Source organism: Oncorhynchus gorbuscha, linkage group LG13, assembly GCF_021184085.1.
Source record: "Oncorhynchus gorbuscha isolate QuinsamMale2020 ecotype Even-year linkage group LG13, OgorEven_v1.0, whole genome shotgun sequence".
NCBI lineage: Eukaryota > Metazoa > Chordata > Actinopteri > Salmoniformes > Salmonidae > Oncorhynchus > Oncorhynchus gorbuscha.
In genome coordinates this window covers 7,814,267-7,835,131 of record NC_060185.1, presented here as the reverse complement: position 1 = coordinate 7,835,131, position 20,865 = coordinate 7,814,267, and the positions used below count along the sequence as shown (strand labels likewise).

Sequence of the window (20,865 nt, the reverse complement as noted above, 5' to 3'; positions counted from 1 at the left end):
ACTCTAACCACTAGGCTACCCTGCCGCCTCTACACTCTAACCACTAGGCTACCCTGCCGCCTCTACACTCTAACCACTAGGCTACCCTGCCGCCTCTACACTCTAACCACTAGGCTACCCTGCCGCCTCTACACTCTAACCACTAGGCTACCCTGCCGCCTCTACACTCTAACCACTAGGCTACCCTGCCGCCTCTACACTCTAACCACTAGGCTACCCTGCCGCCTCTACACTCTAACCACTAGGCTACCCTGCCGCCTCTAACCACTAGGCTACCCTGCCGCCTCTACCTCTAACCACTAGGCTACCCTGCCGCCTCTACACTCTAACCACTAGGCTACCCTGCCGCCTCTACACTCTAACCACTAGGCTACCCTGCCGCCTCTACACTCTAAACCACTAGGCTAACCCTGCCGCCTCTACACTCTAACCACTAGGCTACCCTGCCGCCTCTACACCCTGCCGCCTCTAACCACTAGGCTACCCTGCCGCCTCTACACTCTAACCACTAGGCTACCCTGCCGCCTCTACACTCTAACCACTAGGCTACCCTGCCGCCTCTACACTCTAACCACTAGGCTACCCTGCCGCCTCTACACTCTAACCACTAGGCTACCCTGCCGCCCCAGAGATGCAGTCGTCCTTTGGAACTGAAAAGACAGGAAGGAAACTGCTCAGGGAAGTCACCGCGAGGCCATTGGTGATTTTTTTTTTTTTTTTTTAGGTACAAAGTTGAATGGCAGAAAACGGAGGACGGATCAACAACATTGTAGTGACTCCACAATACTAAAATACTACAGAATAAAAAGGATGCTTCACTATAGTTAACTACTTCTACTCTGCACACAAACAGTCAATGATTCCCTACACAGTGATCAGGGCCCATTTGGATCTGTCTGAATAACTCACATGGTACGAGTAGGCCACTGTACTGTCAGTAGGTCTGTAGACTAGCCTACATACAGCACCCAGAGTCTACTACAGAGACTAGCCTACATACAGCACCCAGAGGTCTGTAGACTAGCCTACATACAGCACCCAGAGTCTACTACAGAGACTAGCCTAAACACAGCACCCAGAGGTCTGTAGACTAGCCTACATACAGCACCCAGAGTCTGCTACAGAGACTAGCCTACACACAGCACCCAGAGTCTGCTACAGAGACTAGCCTAAACACAGCACCCAGAGGTCTGTAGACTAGCCTACATACAGCACCCAGAGTCTACTACAGAGACTAGCCTACATACAGCACCCAGAGTCTGCTACAGAGACTAGCCTACACACAGCACCCAGTCTGCTACAGAGACTAGCCTACACACAGCACCCAGTCTGCTACAGAGACTAGCCTACACACAGCACCCAGTCTGCTACAGAGACTAGACTACACACAGCACCCAGTCTGCTACAGAGACTAGCCTACACACTGCACCCAGTCTGCTACAGAGACTAGCCTACACACAGCACCCAGTCTGCTACAGAGACTAGCCTACACACAGCCCACAGTCTGCTACTGAGACTAGCCTACACACAGCACCCAGAGTCTGCTACAGAGACTAGCCTACACACAGCACCCAGAGTCTGCTACAGAGACTAGCCTACACACAGCACCCAGAGTCTGCTACAGTGACTAGCCTACACACAGCACCCAGAGTCTGCTACAGAGACTAGCCTACACACAGCCCACAGTCTGCTACAGAGACTAGCCTACACACAGCACCCAGAGTCTGCTACAGAGACTAGCCTACACACAGCACCCAGAGTCTGCTACAGAGACTAGCCTACACACAGCACCCAGAGTCTACTACAGAGACTAGCCTACACACAGCACCCAGTCTGCTACAGAAACTAGCCTACACACAGCACCCAGTCTGCTACAGAGACTGTAGTCTACCCAGTCTGCTACAGAGACTAGCCTACACCCAGTCTGCTACAGAGACTAGCCTACACACAGTCTGCTACAGAGACTAGCCTACACACAGCACCCAGTCTGCTACAGAGACTAGCCTACACCCAGCACCCAGTCTGCTACAGAGACTAGCCTACACCCAGCACCCAGTCTGCTACAGAGACTAGCCTACACCCAGCACCCAGTCTGCTACAGAGACTAGCCTACACCCAGCACCCAGTCTGCTACAGAGACTAGCCTACACCCAGCACCCAGTCTGCTACAGAGACTAGCCTACACCCAGCACCCAGTCTGCTACAGAGACTAGCCTACACACTGCACCCAGTCTGCTACAGAGACTAGCCTACACACAGCACCCAGTCTGCTACAGAGACTAGCCTACACACAGCACCCAGTCTGCTACAGAGACTAGCCTACACCCAGCACCCAGTCTGCTACAGAGACTAGCCTACACCCAGCACCCAGTCTGCTACAGAGACTAGCCTACACCCAGCACCCAGTCTGCTACAGAGACTAGCCTACACCCAGCACCCAGTCTGCTACAGAGACTAGCCTACACACTGCACCCAGTCTGCTACAGAGACTAGCCTACACACAGCACCCAGTCTGCTACAGAGACTAGCCTACACACAGCACCCAGTCTGCTACAGAGACTAGCCTACACACTGCACCCAGTCTGCTACAGAGACTAGCCTACACACAGCACCCAGTCTGCTACAGAGACTAGCCTACACACAGCACCCAGAGAATTCACACAATGATGATGCCTGTGATTCTATTAAACTGGGTATGTTGAAATCATTGTGTTGATATGTTTTTGTGTTCAGTATAAAATTCCCTATACTTCTGATACATTACGTAATGCAGTAGAAGACAGTGGTTGATGTTAGTGAAATAAAATAATTGTTACATTATGATTCATAACATTTGACTAGTGGATTGTATCCGGAAACATCATGGAGACAAACATCTTAACGTTGTCACCTATATAGTCAGTCAATGGTTATGACCACAGTCATACAGCTATAGTGATGCTACAATGTTGCATCTGATGAAGAACGTCACAGGCCAGCAGCAGAAGTGTTACAATGTATCTACTAGCCAGAACCACGTGGTTTTAGGCTCAGAATGTAGCTAATAATAATGCTCTGACACACACACACACACAGACAGAAGTAGGCTGCCTGCCTCCTCAACCATGCTGGCGTGTTCAGTCATACACTGGGCGGAACCACCTGGCTGACTGGAACAAATGAGCTGTCAAAGCTGAGGCAGGAGGGATGGATGGTGAAACAGTGGTAGCTAGTTTCACTACCGGCCAGCCACTGGCACCAAAGGGGAATGGTTAGAGACATAGCGAACATGACTATAGTATTGCTTTGTAATTGTAACAATATAATAGTATGACCACGTCGAGGAGAATATTTGGCATTGTAGTACGGATGACAGGGGAACGAACACCATACCATTAGCAAACCGCTTCGCCCGGGCTTCTGGTCACTGCGACAGTTAAGGGCACAGCAAGCTTTCATGCGACCGCTATGCTGCGGTTCTCTCAAATGTCACTCAATTCATGTACTACAAGGCGACTGTAGGATTTGAACAAATATGTATCTATCTGGTGTTTCTGGTGTTTTTACGAATAGACATGTATACCAGCTCGAGCCTTACGGTTGTGCACGGTACAGCGACGAGCTTGAACTGTGAGCTGTGCAGCATTTTAGCACTGAAAAACCTCTTTTTTTACCTCCTCCTGAAGTCCTTTTCGTACTGTTTGAGGTAGGGATCCATTTGAAGAAGGGAGTTGAACTCAGGAATTGTAACATTATCCCATGTATCCGCCATGGTCCTTACAGTCGAAAGCAATCGAGCACCGAGTGTCGCAGCTGGTAGAACACAAGTGACAAGTCACCGCTGAGCCTTTGTTACGAGCCAGAAAGGGTTCAGAGACAACAGCGAATCAGGGTCATTCTAATCCGCCCCAGCCTATCACAATACCAACTGTATCACCCCGATCCACTCCAATAATATCAAAGAAAAGAATGATGATGCTTGATGAGAGGCGTGTGTGTTTCTTTAAGATGACAGCGGAAGCGTTTTGGAAGTCGGAAGAAGGGTATCACTGTCACATTCTTGTAGTCTTTAAACTCTGCTCTGAAAATGAACCCCAATGTCAAAGATTATGAGGGCACAGGATTGTTCGTTATCACGTTGCAACCATAGATATTATGCTACAAAAATATCACTGTTACAATCTTAACCTACAACGTGATACAAACTACTTCATTCGTCTCGTTCAAAAAATGAGATAGCGAGACGGATAGTAAAAATTGTAGGCTAAATGTGACAGAATACTCGCATCTGATTCTACTCAAATAGATACGATTACTATTTACTAGTGAACAGAGATATTCGAAGTAGCTTTGCTAAATCTAACAGCAATTTATACTGTGTGTTTATAGTTTATTGTGAAATCTTTGACATCCCATCTTGGTGAGTTCATACAAACACATTGATTTGGACAAAGTGTGTTCATGTTTTTTTTTCACGTGACGGTTGAGTCGGTCCAAATGGCACCCTATTCCCTATTTGGTACACTGCTTTTGACCAGGCTTGATCAAAAGTAGTGCACTATATAGAGGATAGGGTGCCATTTTGGAATAGACTGGTGGGGCAATCCACCCCGCTGTGCCCTGAGTTACACAACCCAATGTGTTCATATCAGGGCTTCGAGGTCGTTTTTTCCTCAACACAGGACTGTAAAAGGCCAATGGCTGAAGCTTGAGCTGTTTGCCAACATCATGTTGGTATTTTAAGGATATCGTAGTAGATAAAACCAGATGATGTAACACACGGTGTATTTGGAAAGGATTCAGACCCCTTTCATCTTAGTAACTTAGTAATAGACCATGTGTCACGCTACTTATTCCATCCTTAAAGTACTATATAATAGAATTGGGTACACATTAGGCAAATATATTGTAGTGAATTATATGTAGACCCTCAAAGTTCTACAGCTGTGCCATCGAGAGCATCTTGACTGGCTGTATGACTTCTTGTTATGGCAACAGCACCGCCCTCGATCGCATGGCAACTACAGAGAGTGGTGCGGACAGCCATCCAGGACCTCTACCAGGCGGTGTGAATGGAAGGACCGGGTTCTCTCTGCTTCCGCACGGCAAAAGGTACCGGTGTATCAAGTCTGACGCCCACAGGCTCCTTAAAAGCTTCTGTCCCCAGACCTACCAGATCACGACGTCAAAACCTAACCCAGACCTATCAAATCACCACTTCAAAACCTAACCCAGACCTACTAAATCACCACTTCAAAACCTAACCCAGACCTACTAAATCACCACTTCAAAACCTAACCCAGACCTATCAAATCACCACTTCAAAACCTAACCCATACCTACCAAATCACCACTTCAAAACCTAACCCAGACCTACCAAATCACCACTTCAAAACCTACCAATCACGACTTCAAAACCCAGGACTGGTTCCTCTGCTTCTATACACTAATAATTAATGACTGCATCCCAAATGGCACCATTTTCCCTATTTAGTGCATGATAGTGTGCCTAGACTGCTTTTGTACACTAGTAGTAATTAATGTAATTTAGTATTCATGCAGTAGATGTGATTTGTTTAATCAGGGGAGCTGTAACTTCTCTCCGCAGCACTAATTGCTGTTGACTAAGGAAGTTCTCTATGTGAAAGAAGAGAAACGTATGAATAAATTATGAAGGTTGGCTGTTGCTGTTCCATGGTTCTGTTTAGGGTTGTAGGGGGTTTGGTTTACTTCCACACTCTGAATGTTCAATCTACCATCATGAAGAGGAGAAGACTAGTGGGACTTTTTTCTCTCTCAGCAAACATCTACAGAGCTATAGTTCCTTATTGCTTCAGGGCAGAAGGAGGAAGTTCTGGTGTGAAGAGTCTGAGATATAAGCCTCTGAAAAACCGAGAGAGAGAGAGAGAGAGAGAGAGAGAGAGAGAGAGAGAGAGAGAGAGAGAGAGAGAGAGACACAGAGAGAGAGACACAGAGAGAGAGACACACAGAGAGAGACACAGAGAGAGAGAGAGAGAGAGAGAGAGAGAGAGAGAGAGAGAGAGAGAGACACAGAGAGAGAGACACACAGAGAGACACACAGAGAGAGAGAGAGAGAGAGAGAGAGAGAGAGAGAGAGAGAGAGAGAGAGAGAGAGAGAGAGAGAGAGAGAGAGAGTCTGGGTAAACAGAGAGGGTGAGAGAGAGAGAGAGAGAGAGAGAGAGAGAGAGGAGTGGGTAAACAGAGAGGGTGAGAGAGTGGGGGTAAACAGAGAGAGAGAGAGAGAGAGAGAGAGAGAGAGAGAGAGAGAGAGAGAGAGAGAGAGAGAGAGAGAGGGAGAGAGAGAGAGAGAGAGAGAGAGAGAGAGAGAGAGAGAGAGAGAGAGAGAGAGAGAGACACAGAGACACAGAGAGAGACACACAGAGAGAGACACACACAGAGAGAGAGAGAGAGAGAGAGAGAGAGAGAGAGAGAGAGAGAGAGAGAGAGAGAGAGAGTCTGGGTAAACAGAGAGGGTGAGAGAGAGAGAGAGAGAGTGGGTAAACAGAGAGGGTGAGAGAGTGGGGGTAAACAGAGAGGGTGAGAGAGAGAGAGAGAGAGAGAGAGAGAGAGAGAGAGAGAGAGAGAGAGAGAGAGAGAGAGAGAGAGAGAGAGAGAGAGGGAGAGAGAGAGAGAGAGAGAGAGAGAGAGAGAGAGAGAGAGAGGGTGAGAGAGAGAGAGAGAGAGAGAGAGAGAGAGAGAGAGAGAGAGAGAGAGAGAGAGAGAGAGAGAGAGAGAGAGAGAGAGAGAGAGACACAGAGAGAGACACACAGAGAGAGACACACACAGAGAGAGAGAGAGAGAGAGAGAGACACAGAGAGAGAGACACACAGAGAGAGACACACAGAGAGAGAGAGAGAGAGAGAGAGAGAGAGAGAGAGAGAGAGAGAGAGAGAGAGAGAGAGAGACACACAGAGAGAGAGACACAGAGAGAGAGACACACACAGAGAGAGAGAGAGAGAGAGAGAGAGAGAGAGAGAGAGAGAGAGAGAGAGAGAGAGAGAGAGAGGAGAGAGAGAGAGAGAGAGAGAGAGAGAGAGAGAGAGAGAGAGAGAGAGAGAGAGAGAGAGAGAGAGAGAGGGTGAGAGAGAGAGAGAGAGAGAGAGAGGTGAGAGAGAGAGAGAGAGAGAGAGAGGGTGAGAGAGAGAGAGAGAGAGAGAGAGAGAGAGAGAGAGAGAGAGAGAGAGAGAGAGAGAGAGAGGTGAGAGAGAGAGAGAGAGAGAGAGAGAGAGAGAGAGAGAGAGAGAGAGAGAGAGAGAGAGAGAGAGAGAGAGAGACACACAGAGAGAGACACACACAGAGAGAGAGAGAGAGAGAGAGAGAGAGAGAGAGAGAGAGAGACACAGAGAGAGAACACAGAGAGAGACACAGAGAGAGAGAGAGAGAGAGAGAGAGAGAGAGAGAGAGAGAGAGAGAGAGAGAGAGAGAGAGAGAGTCTGGGTAAACAGAGAGGGTGAGAGAGAGGGGGTAAACAGAGAGGGTGAGAGAGAGAGAGAGAGAGAGTGGGTAAACAGAGAGGAGAGAGAGAGAGAGAGAGAGAGAGAGAGAGAGAGAGAGAGAGAGAGAGAGAGAGAGAGAGAGAGAGAGAGAGAGTGGGGGTTAACAGAGAGGGTGAGAGAGAGAGAATGGGGTTAAACAGAGAGGGTGAAAGAGAGGAGAGAGTGGGGGTAAACAGAGAGGGTGAGAGAGAGTGTGGGAGAAAGAAAGAGAGAGATAGTGGGGGTAAACATAGAGGGTGAGAGAGTGGGGGTAAACCGAGAGGGTGAGAGAGAGAGAGAAAGAGAGAGAGAGAGAGTGGGGGTAAACAGAGAGGGTGAGAGAAATAGATACGGGGGGAGAGAGATAATACAATCTAATCAGAAACTCATACACTTAAGGTTGGATGTTTTCAGTTGATAGTATCATCTAATGGAAACAGAGATAATTTCAGTTGATAGTATCATCTAATAGAAACAGAGATAATTTCAGTTGATAATATAATCTAATAGAAACAGAGATAATTTCAGTTGATAGTATCATCTAATAGAAACAGAGATAATTTCAGTTGATAGTATCATCTAATAGAAACAGAGATAATTTCAGTTGATAGTATCATCTAATAGAAACAGAGATCGTTTCAGTTGATAATATAATCTAATAGAAACAGATCATTTCATTTGATAATATCATCTAATAGAACCAGAGATAATTTCAGCTGATAATATCATCTAATAGAAACAGAGATCGTTTCAGTTGATAATATAATCTAATAGAAACAGATTATTTCAGTTGATAATATCATCTAATAGAAACAGATCATTTCAGTTGATAATGTAATTTGTCATGAAAAAAAGAAATATCAGCGATTCTTCTCAGTGATTTTTAGATATGAATATTTTAATGGGCACGATCCAACATGGGAGTGGGTCTAGATTCTCCCCAGTGCTGTTATCAGGGACCATACGTATTGAGTGTCTCATCGTAAGTCTGCTGATTTATGATCAGTTGTGTCCTTTAGATCACAATGAATAAGATAACATGGACGGACGGACGGGCTGATCCTAGATCAGCACTCCTACTCTGAGACACTAGATACAAACAGTCCCTTAATATTTGAAATGGTCAGTGGATCATATGTTAGCCTAGTGTTGAACTCTGTGTGGACATCACTCTGCAGTGCCCTCTGTTGGGAATCAGTGCCCTCTGTTGGGAATCAGAGTCCTCTGTTGGGAATCAGAGCCCTCTGTTGGGAATCAGTGCCCTCTGTTGGGAATCAGAGTCCTCTGTTGGGAATCAGAGTCCTCTGTTGGGAATCAGAGCCCTCTGTTGGGAATCAGAGTCCTCTGTTGGGAATCAGAGTCCTCTGTTGGGAATCAGAGCCCTCTGTTGGGAATCAGAGTCCTCTGTTGGGAATCAGAGTCCTCTGTTGGGAATCAGTGCCCTCTGTTGGGAATCAGATTGGTAATCAAAAATGCCATTGTGAAATGCACTATAATATCAGTAAATATACTGTTATAAATGTATTATGCATTTTTTCTATATCAATTTCTTATATCCTATGTTCTTAGTGTGAAATGAAGCTATTTTTTTAATATATATTTTTTTTAAGTCGAGAAGCGATGTTTGAGCCCAACTCCTTTAGCTATAATGGAGAATCTCCAACTATAACAGAGAATCTCCAACTATAACAGAGAATCTCCAACTATAACAGAGAATCTCCAACTATAACAGAGAATCTCCAACTATAACAGAGAATCTCCAACTATAACAGAGAATCTCCAACTATAACAGAGAATCTCCAACTATAAAGGAGAATCTCCAACTATAAAGAATCTCCAACTATAACAGAGAATCTCCAACTATAACAGAGAATCTCCAACTATAACAGAGACTCTCCAACTATAACAGAGAATCTCCAACTATAACAGAGAATCTCCAACTATAACAGAGAATCTCCAACTATAACAGAGAATCTCCAACTATAACAGAGAATCTCCAACTATAACAGAGACTCTCCAACTATAACAGAGAATCTCCAACTATAACAGAGACTCTCCAACTATAACAGAGAATCTCCAACTATAACAGAGAATCTCCAACTATAACAGAGAATCTCCAACTATAACAGAGAATCTCCAACTATAACAGAGAATCTCCAACTATAACGGAGAATCTCCAACTATAACGGAGAATCTCCAACTATAACAGAGAATCTCCAACTATAACAGAGAATCTCCAACTATAACAGAGAATCTCCAACTATAACAGAGAATCTCCAACTATAACAGAGAATCTCCAACTATAACAGAGAATCTCCAACTATAACAGAGAATCTTCAACTATAACAGAGAATCTTCAACTATAACGGAGAATCTCCAACTATAACGGAGAATCTCCAACTATAACAGAGAATCTCCAACTATAACAGAGAATCTCCAACTATAACAGAGAATCTCCAACTATAACAGAGAATCTCCAACTATAGCAGAGAATTCCCAACTAGAACCTCCAAATCGCATATCTCTTATATAGTGCTAAACTGGATAATATCATCTAATAGAAACAGAGATAATTTCAGTTGATAATATCATCTAATAGAAACAGAGATAATTTAAGTTGATAATATCATCTAATAGAAACAGAGATCATTTCAGTTGATAGTATCATCTAATAGAAACAGATCATTTCAGTTGATAATGTAATTTGTCATGAAATAAAGGGAACTATATAGGGAATAAGGTGACATTTGGGATACAGGCAGAGAACTGCAGCGCTGAGCTGCATTGATCTCTGAGGTCATGAGACAGGATCATTAGTCGCTCTGTCCTGTCTCTGATGGCTGCACAGAAGCTCTGTTGCTCTGTCCTCGACCCAGCTTCTCCTCTGATCGGGATGTGTTTTCAACGGGCCGTGTGTACTGTAGACACATAACTCTGTTGCTCTGTCCTCGACCCAGCTTCTCCTCTGATCGGGATGTGTTTTCAACGGGCCGTGTGTACTGTAGACACATAACTCTGTTGCTCTGTCCTCGACCCAGCTTCTCCTCTGATCGGGATGTGTTTTCAACGGGCCGTGTGTACTGTAGAGACAGAGGAAACCTTACTACTAGACAACTACTGTAAAGCGGGTATGGGAATTTATGAAGCATACATGGAAAAACATGATCTGATCTGTGACTTAGATTTTTGTTTCTAGCAAAGTGCTTATTCATTTCCCAGTACTGTATGTAGTAAATACAAAGACTATTATAACCCCTCTCTACTGTAACACTGAAACAAGTTTTTTTCTTTCTTATTCTGCTAAAACAAGTCAAAAGAGACAAACTATGTATACTTGCAAATTCAAAATGTATTTCCAAATCAGTCACACTCCGTACATAATGCACTTTGTTTGACCATAGCCCCATGGGTAGTGGTCAAAACCAGTGCTCCATGTTCTCCCGAGTGGCACTAAGGCACTGTATTGAAGTGCTAGATGCTTCACTACAGATCCGGGTTCAATCCCGGGCTGTGTTTGTAGCCGGCCAAGACATGGGTGTGGGTGGTGGTGGTGGGAAAAAGTACTCGAGTAAAAGTATAGATACCTTTAATAGAAAGTTACTCAAGTGAAAGTGAAAGTCACCCAGTAAAATACTACTTGAGGAAAAGTCTAAAAGTATTTCGTTTTAAATATACTTAAGTATCTAAAGTAAATGTAACTGCTAAAATATTCTTAAGTATCAAAAGTAGAATTAAAAGTTTAAATTATTTAAAATTCCTTATATTAAGCAAAGCAGACAGTGCCGTTTTCTTGTTTTTAAAATGTACAGATAGCCAGGGGCACACTCCAACACTCAGACATTATTTACAAAAGATACAAGTGTGTTTAGTGAGTCTGCCAGATCAGAGGCAGTAGGGATGACCGGGGATGTTATCTTGATAAGTAAATGAATTAGACCATTTTCTGTCCTGCTAAGCATTCAAAATGTAACGAGTACTTTTGGGTGTCAGGGAAAATGTATGTAATGAAAATATTTTCTATAGGAATGTAGTGAAGTAAAAGTTGTCAAAAATATAAATAGTAAAGTACAGATATCCAAAAAACGACTTAAGTATTACCTTAAAGTATTTTTACTTAAGTACTTTACACCACTGCCCATGAGGCGGCGCACAATTGGCCCAGTGTCGTCTGGGTTGTAAGTCGCTCTGGATAAGAGCGTCTGCTAAATGACTTAAATGTAATGTAATGTAATGTGAGGGTTTGGCCGGCCCGGGATGTCCTAGTCCAATCGCGCTCTAGCGACTCCTGTGGTGGGCCGGGCGCCTGCATGCTGACACGGTCGCCAGTTGGATGGTAATTCCTCCGGCACGTTGGTGAGCTTCCGGGTTAGCAACCAGTGTGTCAAGAGGCAGTGCTGCTTGGCAAGGTCGTGTTTCTGAGTACCTATTGGGAATATAGGGAATATGGTATCATTAGAGACATTACCTTCCCCTTCAGTCTGGTACCAGTAGAGACATTACCTTACCCTTCAGTCTGGTACCATTAGAGACTTAATTCTAAACCTGTGTCATCTGAAACAATGATCATCTCTGAGTAATAAGTAATAAGACATACACAGTACATTAATGTAATGTAGATTGGGAGAAAGAAGTGTCCCAGACAGACCTGTCGGGGAAGAGGAATGTTGCGGTTCCTATTTGCTTGGGCATTATTCTGCTTGGCTGAGCATGCCGTCTTTAACTGTGCAGGCAGGCAGGGAGACACTGGACCGTGTCGTGTGGTTCAGCTAGCTCCCCATGCTTCAGTCCCAGGAGGAAGTGAACACGAGAGAAAACACCTGGTGACTTCTGTTCTGCATCTACTCAGGAGCAGCTGACCGGTCTGAGACAAGGCTGGGCTGGGGGTCCATGAGGCTGGGGGTTCATGAGGCTGGGCTGGGGGTCCATGAGGCTGGGCTGGGGGTCCATGAAGCTGGGTGTCCAGGAGGCTGGGCTGGGGGTCCATGAGGCTGGGGGTCCATGAGGCTTGGGGTCCATGAGGCTGGGGGTCCATGTGGCTGGGCTGGGGGTCCATGAGGCTGGGTGTCCAGGAGGCTGGGCTGGGGGTCCATGAGGCTGGGGGTCCATGAGGCTGGGCTGGGTGTCCATGCTTCTGGACTGGGTGTCCATGAGGCTGGGCCGGGTGTCCATGAGGCTGGGCCGGGTGTCCATGAGGCTGGCCTGGGGGTCCATGAGGCTGGGGGTCCATGAGGCTGGGCTGGGGGTCCATGAGGCTGGCCTGGGGGTCCATGAGGCTGGGGGTCCATGAGACTGGGCTGGGGGTCCATGAGGCTGGGCTGGGGGTCCATGAGGCTGCGGGTCCATGAGGCTGGGCTGGGGGTCCATGAGGCTGGGGGTCCATAAGGCTGGGGGTCCATTGAGGCTGGGGGTCCATGAGGCTGGGCTGGGGGTCCATGAGGCTGCGGGTCCATGAGGCTGGGGGTCCATGAGGCTGCGGGTCCATGAGGCTAGGCCGGGTGTCCATGAGGCTGGACTGGGTGTCCATGAGGCTGTGCTGGGGGTCCATGAGGCTGGGGGTCCATGAGGCTGTGCTGGGGGTCCATGAGGCTGGGCTGGGGGTCCATGAGGCCGGGGGTCCATGCAGTGTTCAGTTCGGTCAATTCAGGAAGTTAATTTACATTTATGAATTGAAAATTGTCCCCCACTGTTTTCTACCTGTATTTGTAAATTCTTTGATTAGAATGTAATTGAACTTCTTACTGAATTGGCTGAATTAAAAAATTAATTGATCACCAAGCCTTCGTTTTGAAACCTGTGTGGACTCAACCCTGGTCTGATGAGTGATGGATGGACACAGGACGGGGATATCCGATGTGGTCCAGAGCTATAGCGATTAAGGGTACATCTCAAATGGTACCCTATTCCTTACATAGTGCACTACTTTTAACCAGGTGTTACATAGAGATTAGGGTGCCATTTCGGACACTATCATCCATTATGGCAGGTTTCCAGACAGACCAGACCGACTCCAGCTGTCACAGAAGCAGCCGAGTCAGCTCTCCTCTCCTCTCCTCTCCTCTCCTCTTTGTGGAGGAACAGAACACATCCAGTTTATTTATATATATATATATATATATATATATATATATATATATATACTGCATCCCAAATGGAAACCTATGCCCTATATAGTGCACTGTCTTTCACCAGGGCCCATATAAGTAGCGCACTGTGTAGGGAATAGAGTGCAATTTGAGACATACAGCTGGATATCAGGGCCCATCAATCACACTAAACAAAGCACAGGAGATGGTGGCCGGCACTTCCCATCAGAGAGCCATGCCAAAGGAAATCTATTGATGTACCATATGGGAAACATCTACTCTGACTCATCAATTGTTTGGATTGTGAATCGATGACTTCATATAGTGTACACTTTGGAATACAAAGCAGAGGAGGCTGGTGGGACGGAGATATAGGACGACTGGCTCATTGTAAATGATGGAAATGGTATCAAACACGTGGTTTTCCATTTACCCAGCTTAGTCTATGGCATAAACTAAATGGTACCTAGAACAAATGCATTTACCAAGCTTAGTCTATGGCATAAACTAAATGGTACCTAGAGCAAATGCATTTACCAAGCTTAGTCTATGGCATAAACTAAATGGTACCTAGAACAAATGCATTTACCAAGCTTAGTCTATGGCATAAACTAAATGGTACCTAGAACAAATGCATTTACCAAGCTCAGTCTATGGCATAAACTAAATGGTACCTAGAACAAATGCATTTACCAAGCTTAGTCTATGGCATAAACTAAATGGTACCTAGAACAAGTCTATGGTAAAAAGTGAATGTTTCCTACAGTAAGTCTATAGTTGTCCGGCAATTCTATGAGTGGTGTGTGTAGAGTCAGACGCAGAGAGCAATACTTCCAATGGATGCGTTTATTTCGCTTGGTCTAGCCAACAATCAGGCAATGACCATAAATCAGGTATGTCACCCAAAAAACCAGGACATAACATAGAACAAATTACACAGGAGAAAAACAACTTCACCACTGACAGTAGGAATAAGCACAAAAAGCAAGAGGCCACTGGAAGTTTAAATAGACCATCGATGAACCAAAATAAGCCAAAAAGTGAAAACAATCAAGACAAAACCAACAGAAAAGGAAAAAGGGATCGGTGACGACGACCGCCGAGCTCCGCCCGAACAGGAAGTGGAGCCACCTTCGGTAGGAAGTCGTGACAATAGTAGTGTAAAAGGTTCATGTTTCTCTTATTTCTCCAACATGGTGTTGCTGGATCATCCCATATATACCGGGAGAGTTTTTTTTTTACAGGAGCTTGTCCTCCCGTGCCCTTGTATCTACCCTACTGGATTCAAACGCATTGACAGATCATCTACCAGAGGGTATTCTTGGGGAAGCCAGGCGTCAATAGGAAACCGAAGACAGTGACATTTGAAAAATCCCTGAAAATGATCCCCCCCCCCCCCATATCATAATCTGAACATCGTGTTCTTTTATAGCACCAACCTTTAGTTAGATCACATTGTGTGTGTGCACTGCAGCAAATCCCCGCACATCCACATATTCAAAGGCCTTTTATGTAGTCCTGGGATGTTCCCAGAGTGAGCAGAGAGAGAGAGAGAGAGAGAGAGAGAGAGCGTAGAGAGGCAAGGTGAGAGCACTGAAGCATGTTTCTGCTGTGGATGGATTATTCATGACCACGGGAATTATTGTGAGTTTTTTTTCTTCTCTTCTTTGTATCACAGGAATGGATGCCTTTAAGCCTGGTTGGGTGTGAGACAGGATGGAGACGGGATGGAGACGGTGAGACGTGACGTGAGGGCTGCAGCGGTGACCTGGAGGGAGGGACTGGAACGCAGTGCAGACTCAGAGGTCTGGTCACCAGCTAGCAAGGTCAAGGACCATGGAGAGACTCTTCAACCTCCACTGTGTATGTACTTAGCTAACCCACATGGGAAAGATATTGAATCATTTATTTATTTATGCGTTCTACCTGGAATTTGTCAATAATACACATGGCAGCAAATACACCGAGAAGATTCATAGAAGATTCATAGAAGATTCATAGAAGATTCATAGAAGATTCATAGAAGATTCTAGTAATATCTGACTTATACGGGCAGTTAACATTTAGACATAACAGAAAGGTTGCATGTGTTATATAGCAACATACAAGAGATATACATGTACATCGGGACACGTTTCAAAGCAGTTACATACCACTGTCTGATGGCATGCAATGTGACATCTATCGAAAAAAGAAGCAAAGTCTGCCACGAGGAGGAGGAGCAGAAGGTGGAGGAGGGAGGAGCAGGAGGTGGAGGAGGGAGGAGCAGGAGGTGGAGGAGGGAGGAGGTGGAGGAGGGAGGAGCAGGAGGTGGAGGAGGGAGGAGCAGGAGGTGGAGGAGGGAGGAGCAGGAGGTGGAGGAGGGAGGAGGTGGAGGAGGGAGGAGCAGGAGGTGGAGGAGGGAGGAGCAGGAGCAGGGAGGAGGAGCAAGAAGAGTAACGGGGAGAAGGAGAGGAGGGGGAGGAGAGGGGCGAGGACAGCTGGAGGAGGACAGCTGGAGGAGGAGGGCAGCAGGAGGGGAGTGCAGGAGGAGGAAGGGGGAGAAGGAGAAGGAGAGGACAACCTGGAGGAGGAGAGCTGGAGGAGGCGGGTAGGGGGAGGGGGAGTGCAGGAGGAGGAAGGGGGAGAAGGAGAGGACAGCTGGAGGAGGAGGGTAGGAGGAGGGGGAGTGCAGGAGGAGGAAGGGGGAGAAGGAGAAGGAGAGGACAGCTGGAGGAGGGGGAGTGCAGGAGGAGGAAGGGGGAGAAGGAGAGGACAGCTGGAGGAGGAGGAGGGCAGGAGGAGGAAGGTGGAGAAGGTGAGGAAGGGGGAGGACAAGAGGAGGATGAGGGGGAGGAGGAGGGCAGGAGGGGAAGGAAGAGAGGGAGGAGGAAAAGAGGAGGAGGTGGGGAGGGAAACATTCATTATTGGTTTCAGGTGTAACCCAGCAACTCAAGATGGAAATTTGTATCACGGATTGTTATAAAATACTGCAAAATTCACCTGAGCTTCGTAGACTGTTCTTCTCTGGCTGTTTGACCCTGATGAGACCCCTGTCACCATCTGATCCGGCTAAGACATGATGATCATAGTGTTGTACACTGACTGTGCACCATGGCAACCTGTAGAACTGTTTACGCCGTGTCAGTGTGAAAAGTAGGGAATTAGTTAGGGAAACTTGACAGATCAATAACGTTACATTGATATACTGACATAATAAAAAACTAACATCGCGCTGAAAAAAAAGTCAGAATGGCTGCTGGTTTCATCGTTTGATTCAAATCTAGTGTGATTGAAGCAAAAAAATAATAGCTGAAGTTAGTGAGCTAACTAGCTAGCTAATGTTAGCCAACTTTTGGCTAGCTCTAGCTAATGGTATAATGGCGCATCATCAAATTTACTTCTGTTGAAAGAGGGACATTACAAAGACTACACATCATTTCCATACACACAACAGCTGTTAAATACTGCTAACTGACAGATAGCTAGAGGCTCCAAAAGTAACCCAAAAATCCAAAAAGTAACCCTCCAAAAAGTCATTCATTAATCTTTTTCATTTCCATCTGGAAGCTAAGTGTTTGTTTCTTGGGCTTCAACAATGTGATTGATCAAAGTGCCTCAGGCCTTGAAAAAATAAATAATTGAACTGATTGAAAGTAAGAGGATATCGGTGAACAAATCCCTATGTCAAGGCTACGACGCGGAGCTTACTCAAGTGTTGAGCCTGATGCTTCTTAGGTAAGTTCTTTATTAGTTTCAGTTGAGAAAACTATCTCACAGTAGATGCAACAGTTGCAGGGATGGTTAAAAACAGCTTGATTGCCATAGCAACATCAGGGAAAGAAAGGGCAGAAAGTTGTTGTGCTTCAAATAAAGAGTTTTGCAGCATCTTTAATTGAGACTCTCATTCTCCTTAATTGACGGCCTCAAAACATTAAATAAAGAGATGAGATATATAGGAAACTCTGACGACAGGTCGTCTGGATAGAAGACACCCAATAAATATGCAGTTGCGAACAGATTATCATCTTTAGATTATCGGACAATAGTTTTTGAGCGTTTATAAGAAATAAAAACGGTTTGTGAATTCATTCATACTGATGAGCCGGCGTTTGAGTTGTGTGATTACAATATCAACCGTCCCTTATCTCTGGTATATCTTGGCATGCATCATTCAAGACTAAGTTCAAAAACATCTCAATGGACAATGGACACCAATCCTCAAAAGTGGAGACAAATTGGACTCCAATAATTACTATGAAATCTGCATCAACAGCGATCTTGGAAAAATCCTCTACGGTATTAAAAGCAGGCTCCAACATTTCCTCAGTGAAAACAATGTCCTGAACAAATGAGCTTCTTACCAAAATAACGTACGACAGAACATGTATACACCCTGCAACCTACCCTTATTGACAAACAAAACAAAAGTCTTCTGCTTTGTTGATTTTTAAAAAAAACTTTGACTCAATTTGGCATGAAAGTCTGCTATACAAATGGATGGAGAGCGGTGTTGGGGGGAAACGGGTATGACATGATCAAATAAATGTACACAAACAACAAGTGTTCGGTTAAAAGTGGCAATAAACACACAGATCTCTTTCCTCAGGGCCGTGGGGTGAGACAGGGATGCAGTTTGAGCCCTACCCTCTTCAACATATACACTGAGTATAACAAACACGAGGAACACTTTCCTAATATTGAGTTACAAGCGACATCAATAAATGATCATACCTTCCACCTGGGTTCACCTGGAAAGAGCAGGTGCTCTATATGTTTTGGTATACTCCGTGTATATCAATGAATTGGTGAGGGCACTAGAACAGTCTGCAGCACTTACATTTACAAAAATGTCTATAAACCTGTTTTCGCTTTGTCATTATGGGGTATTGTTTGTAAATTGATGACAATTTTTATTTTATATAATCCATTTTAGAATAAGGCTGTAAAGTAAACAAATGTGGAAAAAGTCAAGGGGTCTGAATACTTTTCCTATGGCACTTTTCCTATGGCATTTATTTACAGTTTTATTCACGTTGGTGACAAATTATGCATTTCGATTCTTGCATAGATTGTAATGGACAATTATGATGTGTGTAAAATACTTTTTTGAAGGTTGCACACTACCGACACTTATGATGAGCTAATGCTAAGCTATTTGCTAGCTATGATGAGCTAATGCTAAGCTATTTGCTAGCTATGATGAGCTAATGCTAAGCTATTTGCTAGCTATGATGAGCTAATGCTAAGCTATTTGCTAGCTATGATGAGCTAATGCTAAGCTATTTGCTAGCTATGATGAGCTAATGCTAAGCTATTTGCTAGCTATGCTATGATGAGCTAATGCTAAGCTATTTGCTAGCTATGAGTGGCGCCATGTTTTTCATATGTTTCATTTAAATGTAAACTGTTATTTAACTTTAGATTTAACCTTTATTTAACTAGGCAAGTCAGTTAAGAACAAATTCTTATTTACAATAATGGCCTACCCCGGCCAAACCCAGATGAAGCTGGGCCAATTGGCGTCGCTCTATGGGACTCCGAATCACGGCCGGTTGTGATACAACCCGGATTTGAACCAGGCTGTCTGTAGTGACGCCTCTAGCACTGAGATGCAGTGCCTTAGACCGCTGCACCACTCGGGCATACATACATACATTATACATTATGAAATTATTATGGACAAAAGAGCGAGATAGTTATTTATCAAAAGGCAGCCAAGCATCGATCATCATGTCACCAGAAAAGGACCCTCGATATTTATTGGAAAGGAGCATCAAACTCGTCACCTTGCACTATCACCACCCTGTGAAATGCATCATACTATATACAGTAAGTGAATTTGTCCCAGTTCTTTTGGAGCAAGATGTTTCATGGGCCTACGAACTGTTAGCTTGTTAGCACAGGCCTGCTAACCGTCTGAATCGCCGCGTCCCAAACACTCTCTGGACCCATACTTTTGGAGCAAGATGTTTCACGTGTCCGTAGCGAGGTTGAATATTCACAGAGATGCCTCTCGTCTTTATAAAACTGACTTCACTCCGTTAGCATACTGATGTACCTAGCTAAGTACATGTAGTTTCATACATCGCAAGCAGGGTCAAGGAGCTATACTGTAGAGCGTTTCACTCCCCAAGAGAAACCTTACATTACATTTACATTTAAGTCATTTAGCAGACGCTCTTATCCAGAGCGACTTACAAATTGGTGCATTCACCTTATGACATCCAGTGGAACAGTCACTTTACAATAGTGCATCTTGGTCTACCTGCTGTAGGTAGGATGAATGCATAGTTAGTTGTTTCATACATCACTAGCAAGGTCAAGGAGCTATACTTTAGAGAAACCTTGGTCTACCTGCCGTGGGTAGGATGAATGCATAGTTAGTTGTTTCATACATCACTAGCAAGGTCAAGGAGCTATACTTTAGAGCGTTTCAGCTCCATAAACCCACCCCTCAGCTACTCTCAGTCCATCCCACCTAGCTCCATGAACCCACCCCTCAGCTACTCTCAGTCCATCCCACCTAGCTCCATAAACCCACCCCTCAGCTACTCTCAGTCCATCCCACCTAGCTCCATAAACCCACCCCTCAGCTACTCTCAGTCCATCCCACCTAACTCCATGAACCCACCCCTCAACTACTCTCAGTCCATTCCACCTAGCTCCATGAACCCACCCCTCAGCTACTCTCAGTCCATCCCACCTAGCTCCATGAACCCACCCCTCAGCTACTCTCAGTCCATCCCACCTAGCACCATGAACCCACCCCTTAACTACTCTCAGTCCATCCCACCTAGCTCCATGAACCCACCCCTCAGCTACTCTCAGTCCATCCCACCCAGCTCCATGAACCCACGCCTTAACTACTCTCAGTCCATCCCACCTAGCTCCATGAACCCACCCCTTAACTACTCTCAGTCCATCCCACCTAGCTCCATGAACCCACCCCTTAACTACTCTCAGTCCATCCCACCTAGCTCCATGAACCCACCCCTTAACTACTCTCAGTCCATCCCACCTAGCTCCATGAACCCACCCCTCAGCTACACTCAGTCCATCCCACCTAACTCCATGAACCCACCCCTTATCTACTCTCAGTCCATCCCACCTAGCTCCATGAACCCACCCCTCAGCTACTCTCAGTCCATCCCACCTAGCTCCATGAACCCACCCCTTAACTACTCTCAGTCCATCCCACCTCGCTCCATGAACCCACCCCTTAACTACTCTCAGTCCATCCCACCTAGCTCCATAAACCCACCCCTCAGCTACTCTCAGTCCATCCCACCTAGCTCCATGAACCCACCTCTTAACTACTCTCAGTC

The 20,865-nt window shown here is 45.4% G+C and overlaps 2 protein-coding genes across 2 annotated transcripts in view; one reads left to right on the top strand and one right to left on the bottom strand.

The window, feature by feature from the left end:
• The window catches only part of gbe1b (glucan (1,4-alpha-), branching enzyme 1b), a 333,639-nt gene extending 329,559 nt beyond the window's left edge, over positions 1-4,080 (bottom strand). Inside the window, exon 1 of the mRNA XM_046296301.1 lies at positions 3,654-4,080. Coding sequence (XP_046152257.1) covers positions 3,654-3,751 — 98 coding nt within the window. The 5' untranslated portion in view covers positions 3,752-4,080. The remainder of the gene's footprint in view (positions 1-3,653) is intronic.
• Positions 4,081-20,161: 16,081 nt separating this feature from the next.
• LOC123993832 (extensin-2-like) overlaps positions 20,162-20,865 on the top strand; it is a 71,622-nt gene continuing 70,918 nt past the window's right edge. The window contains exon 1 of the mRNA XM_046296300.1: positions 20,162-20,772. Within this exon, the coding sequence (XP_046152256.1) occupies positions 20,162-20,772 (611 nt within the window). The remainder of the gene's footprint in view (positions 20,773-20,865) is intronic.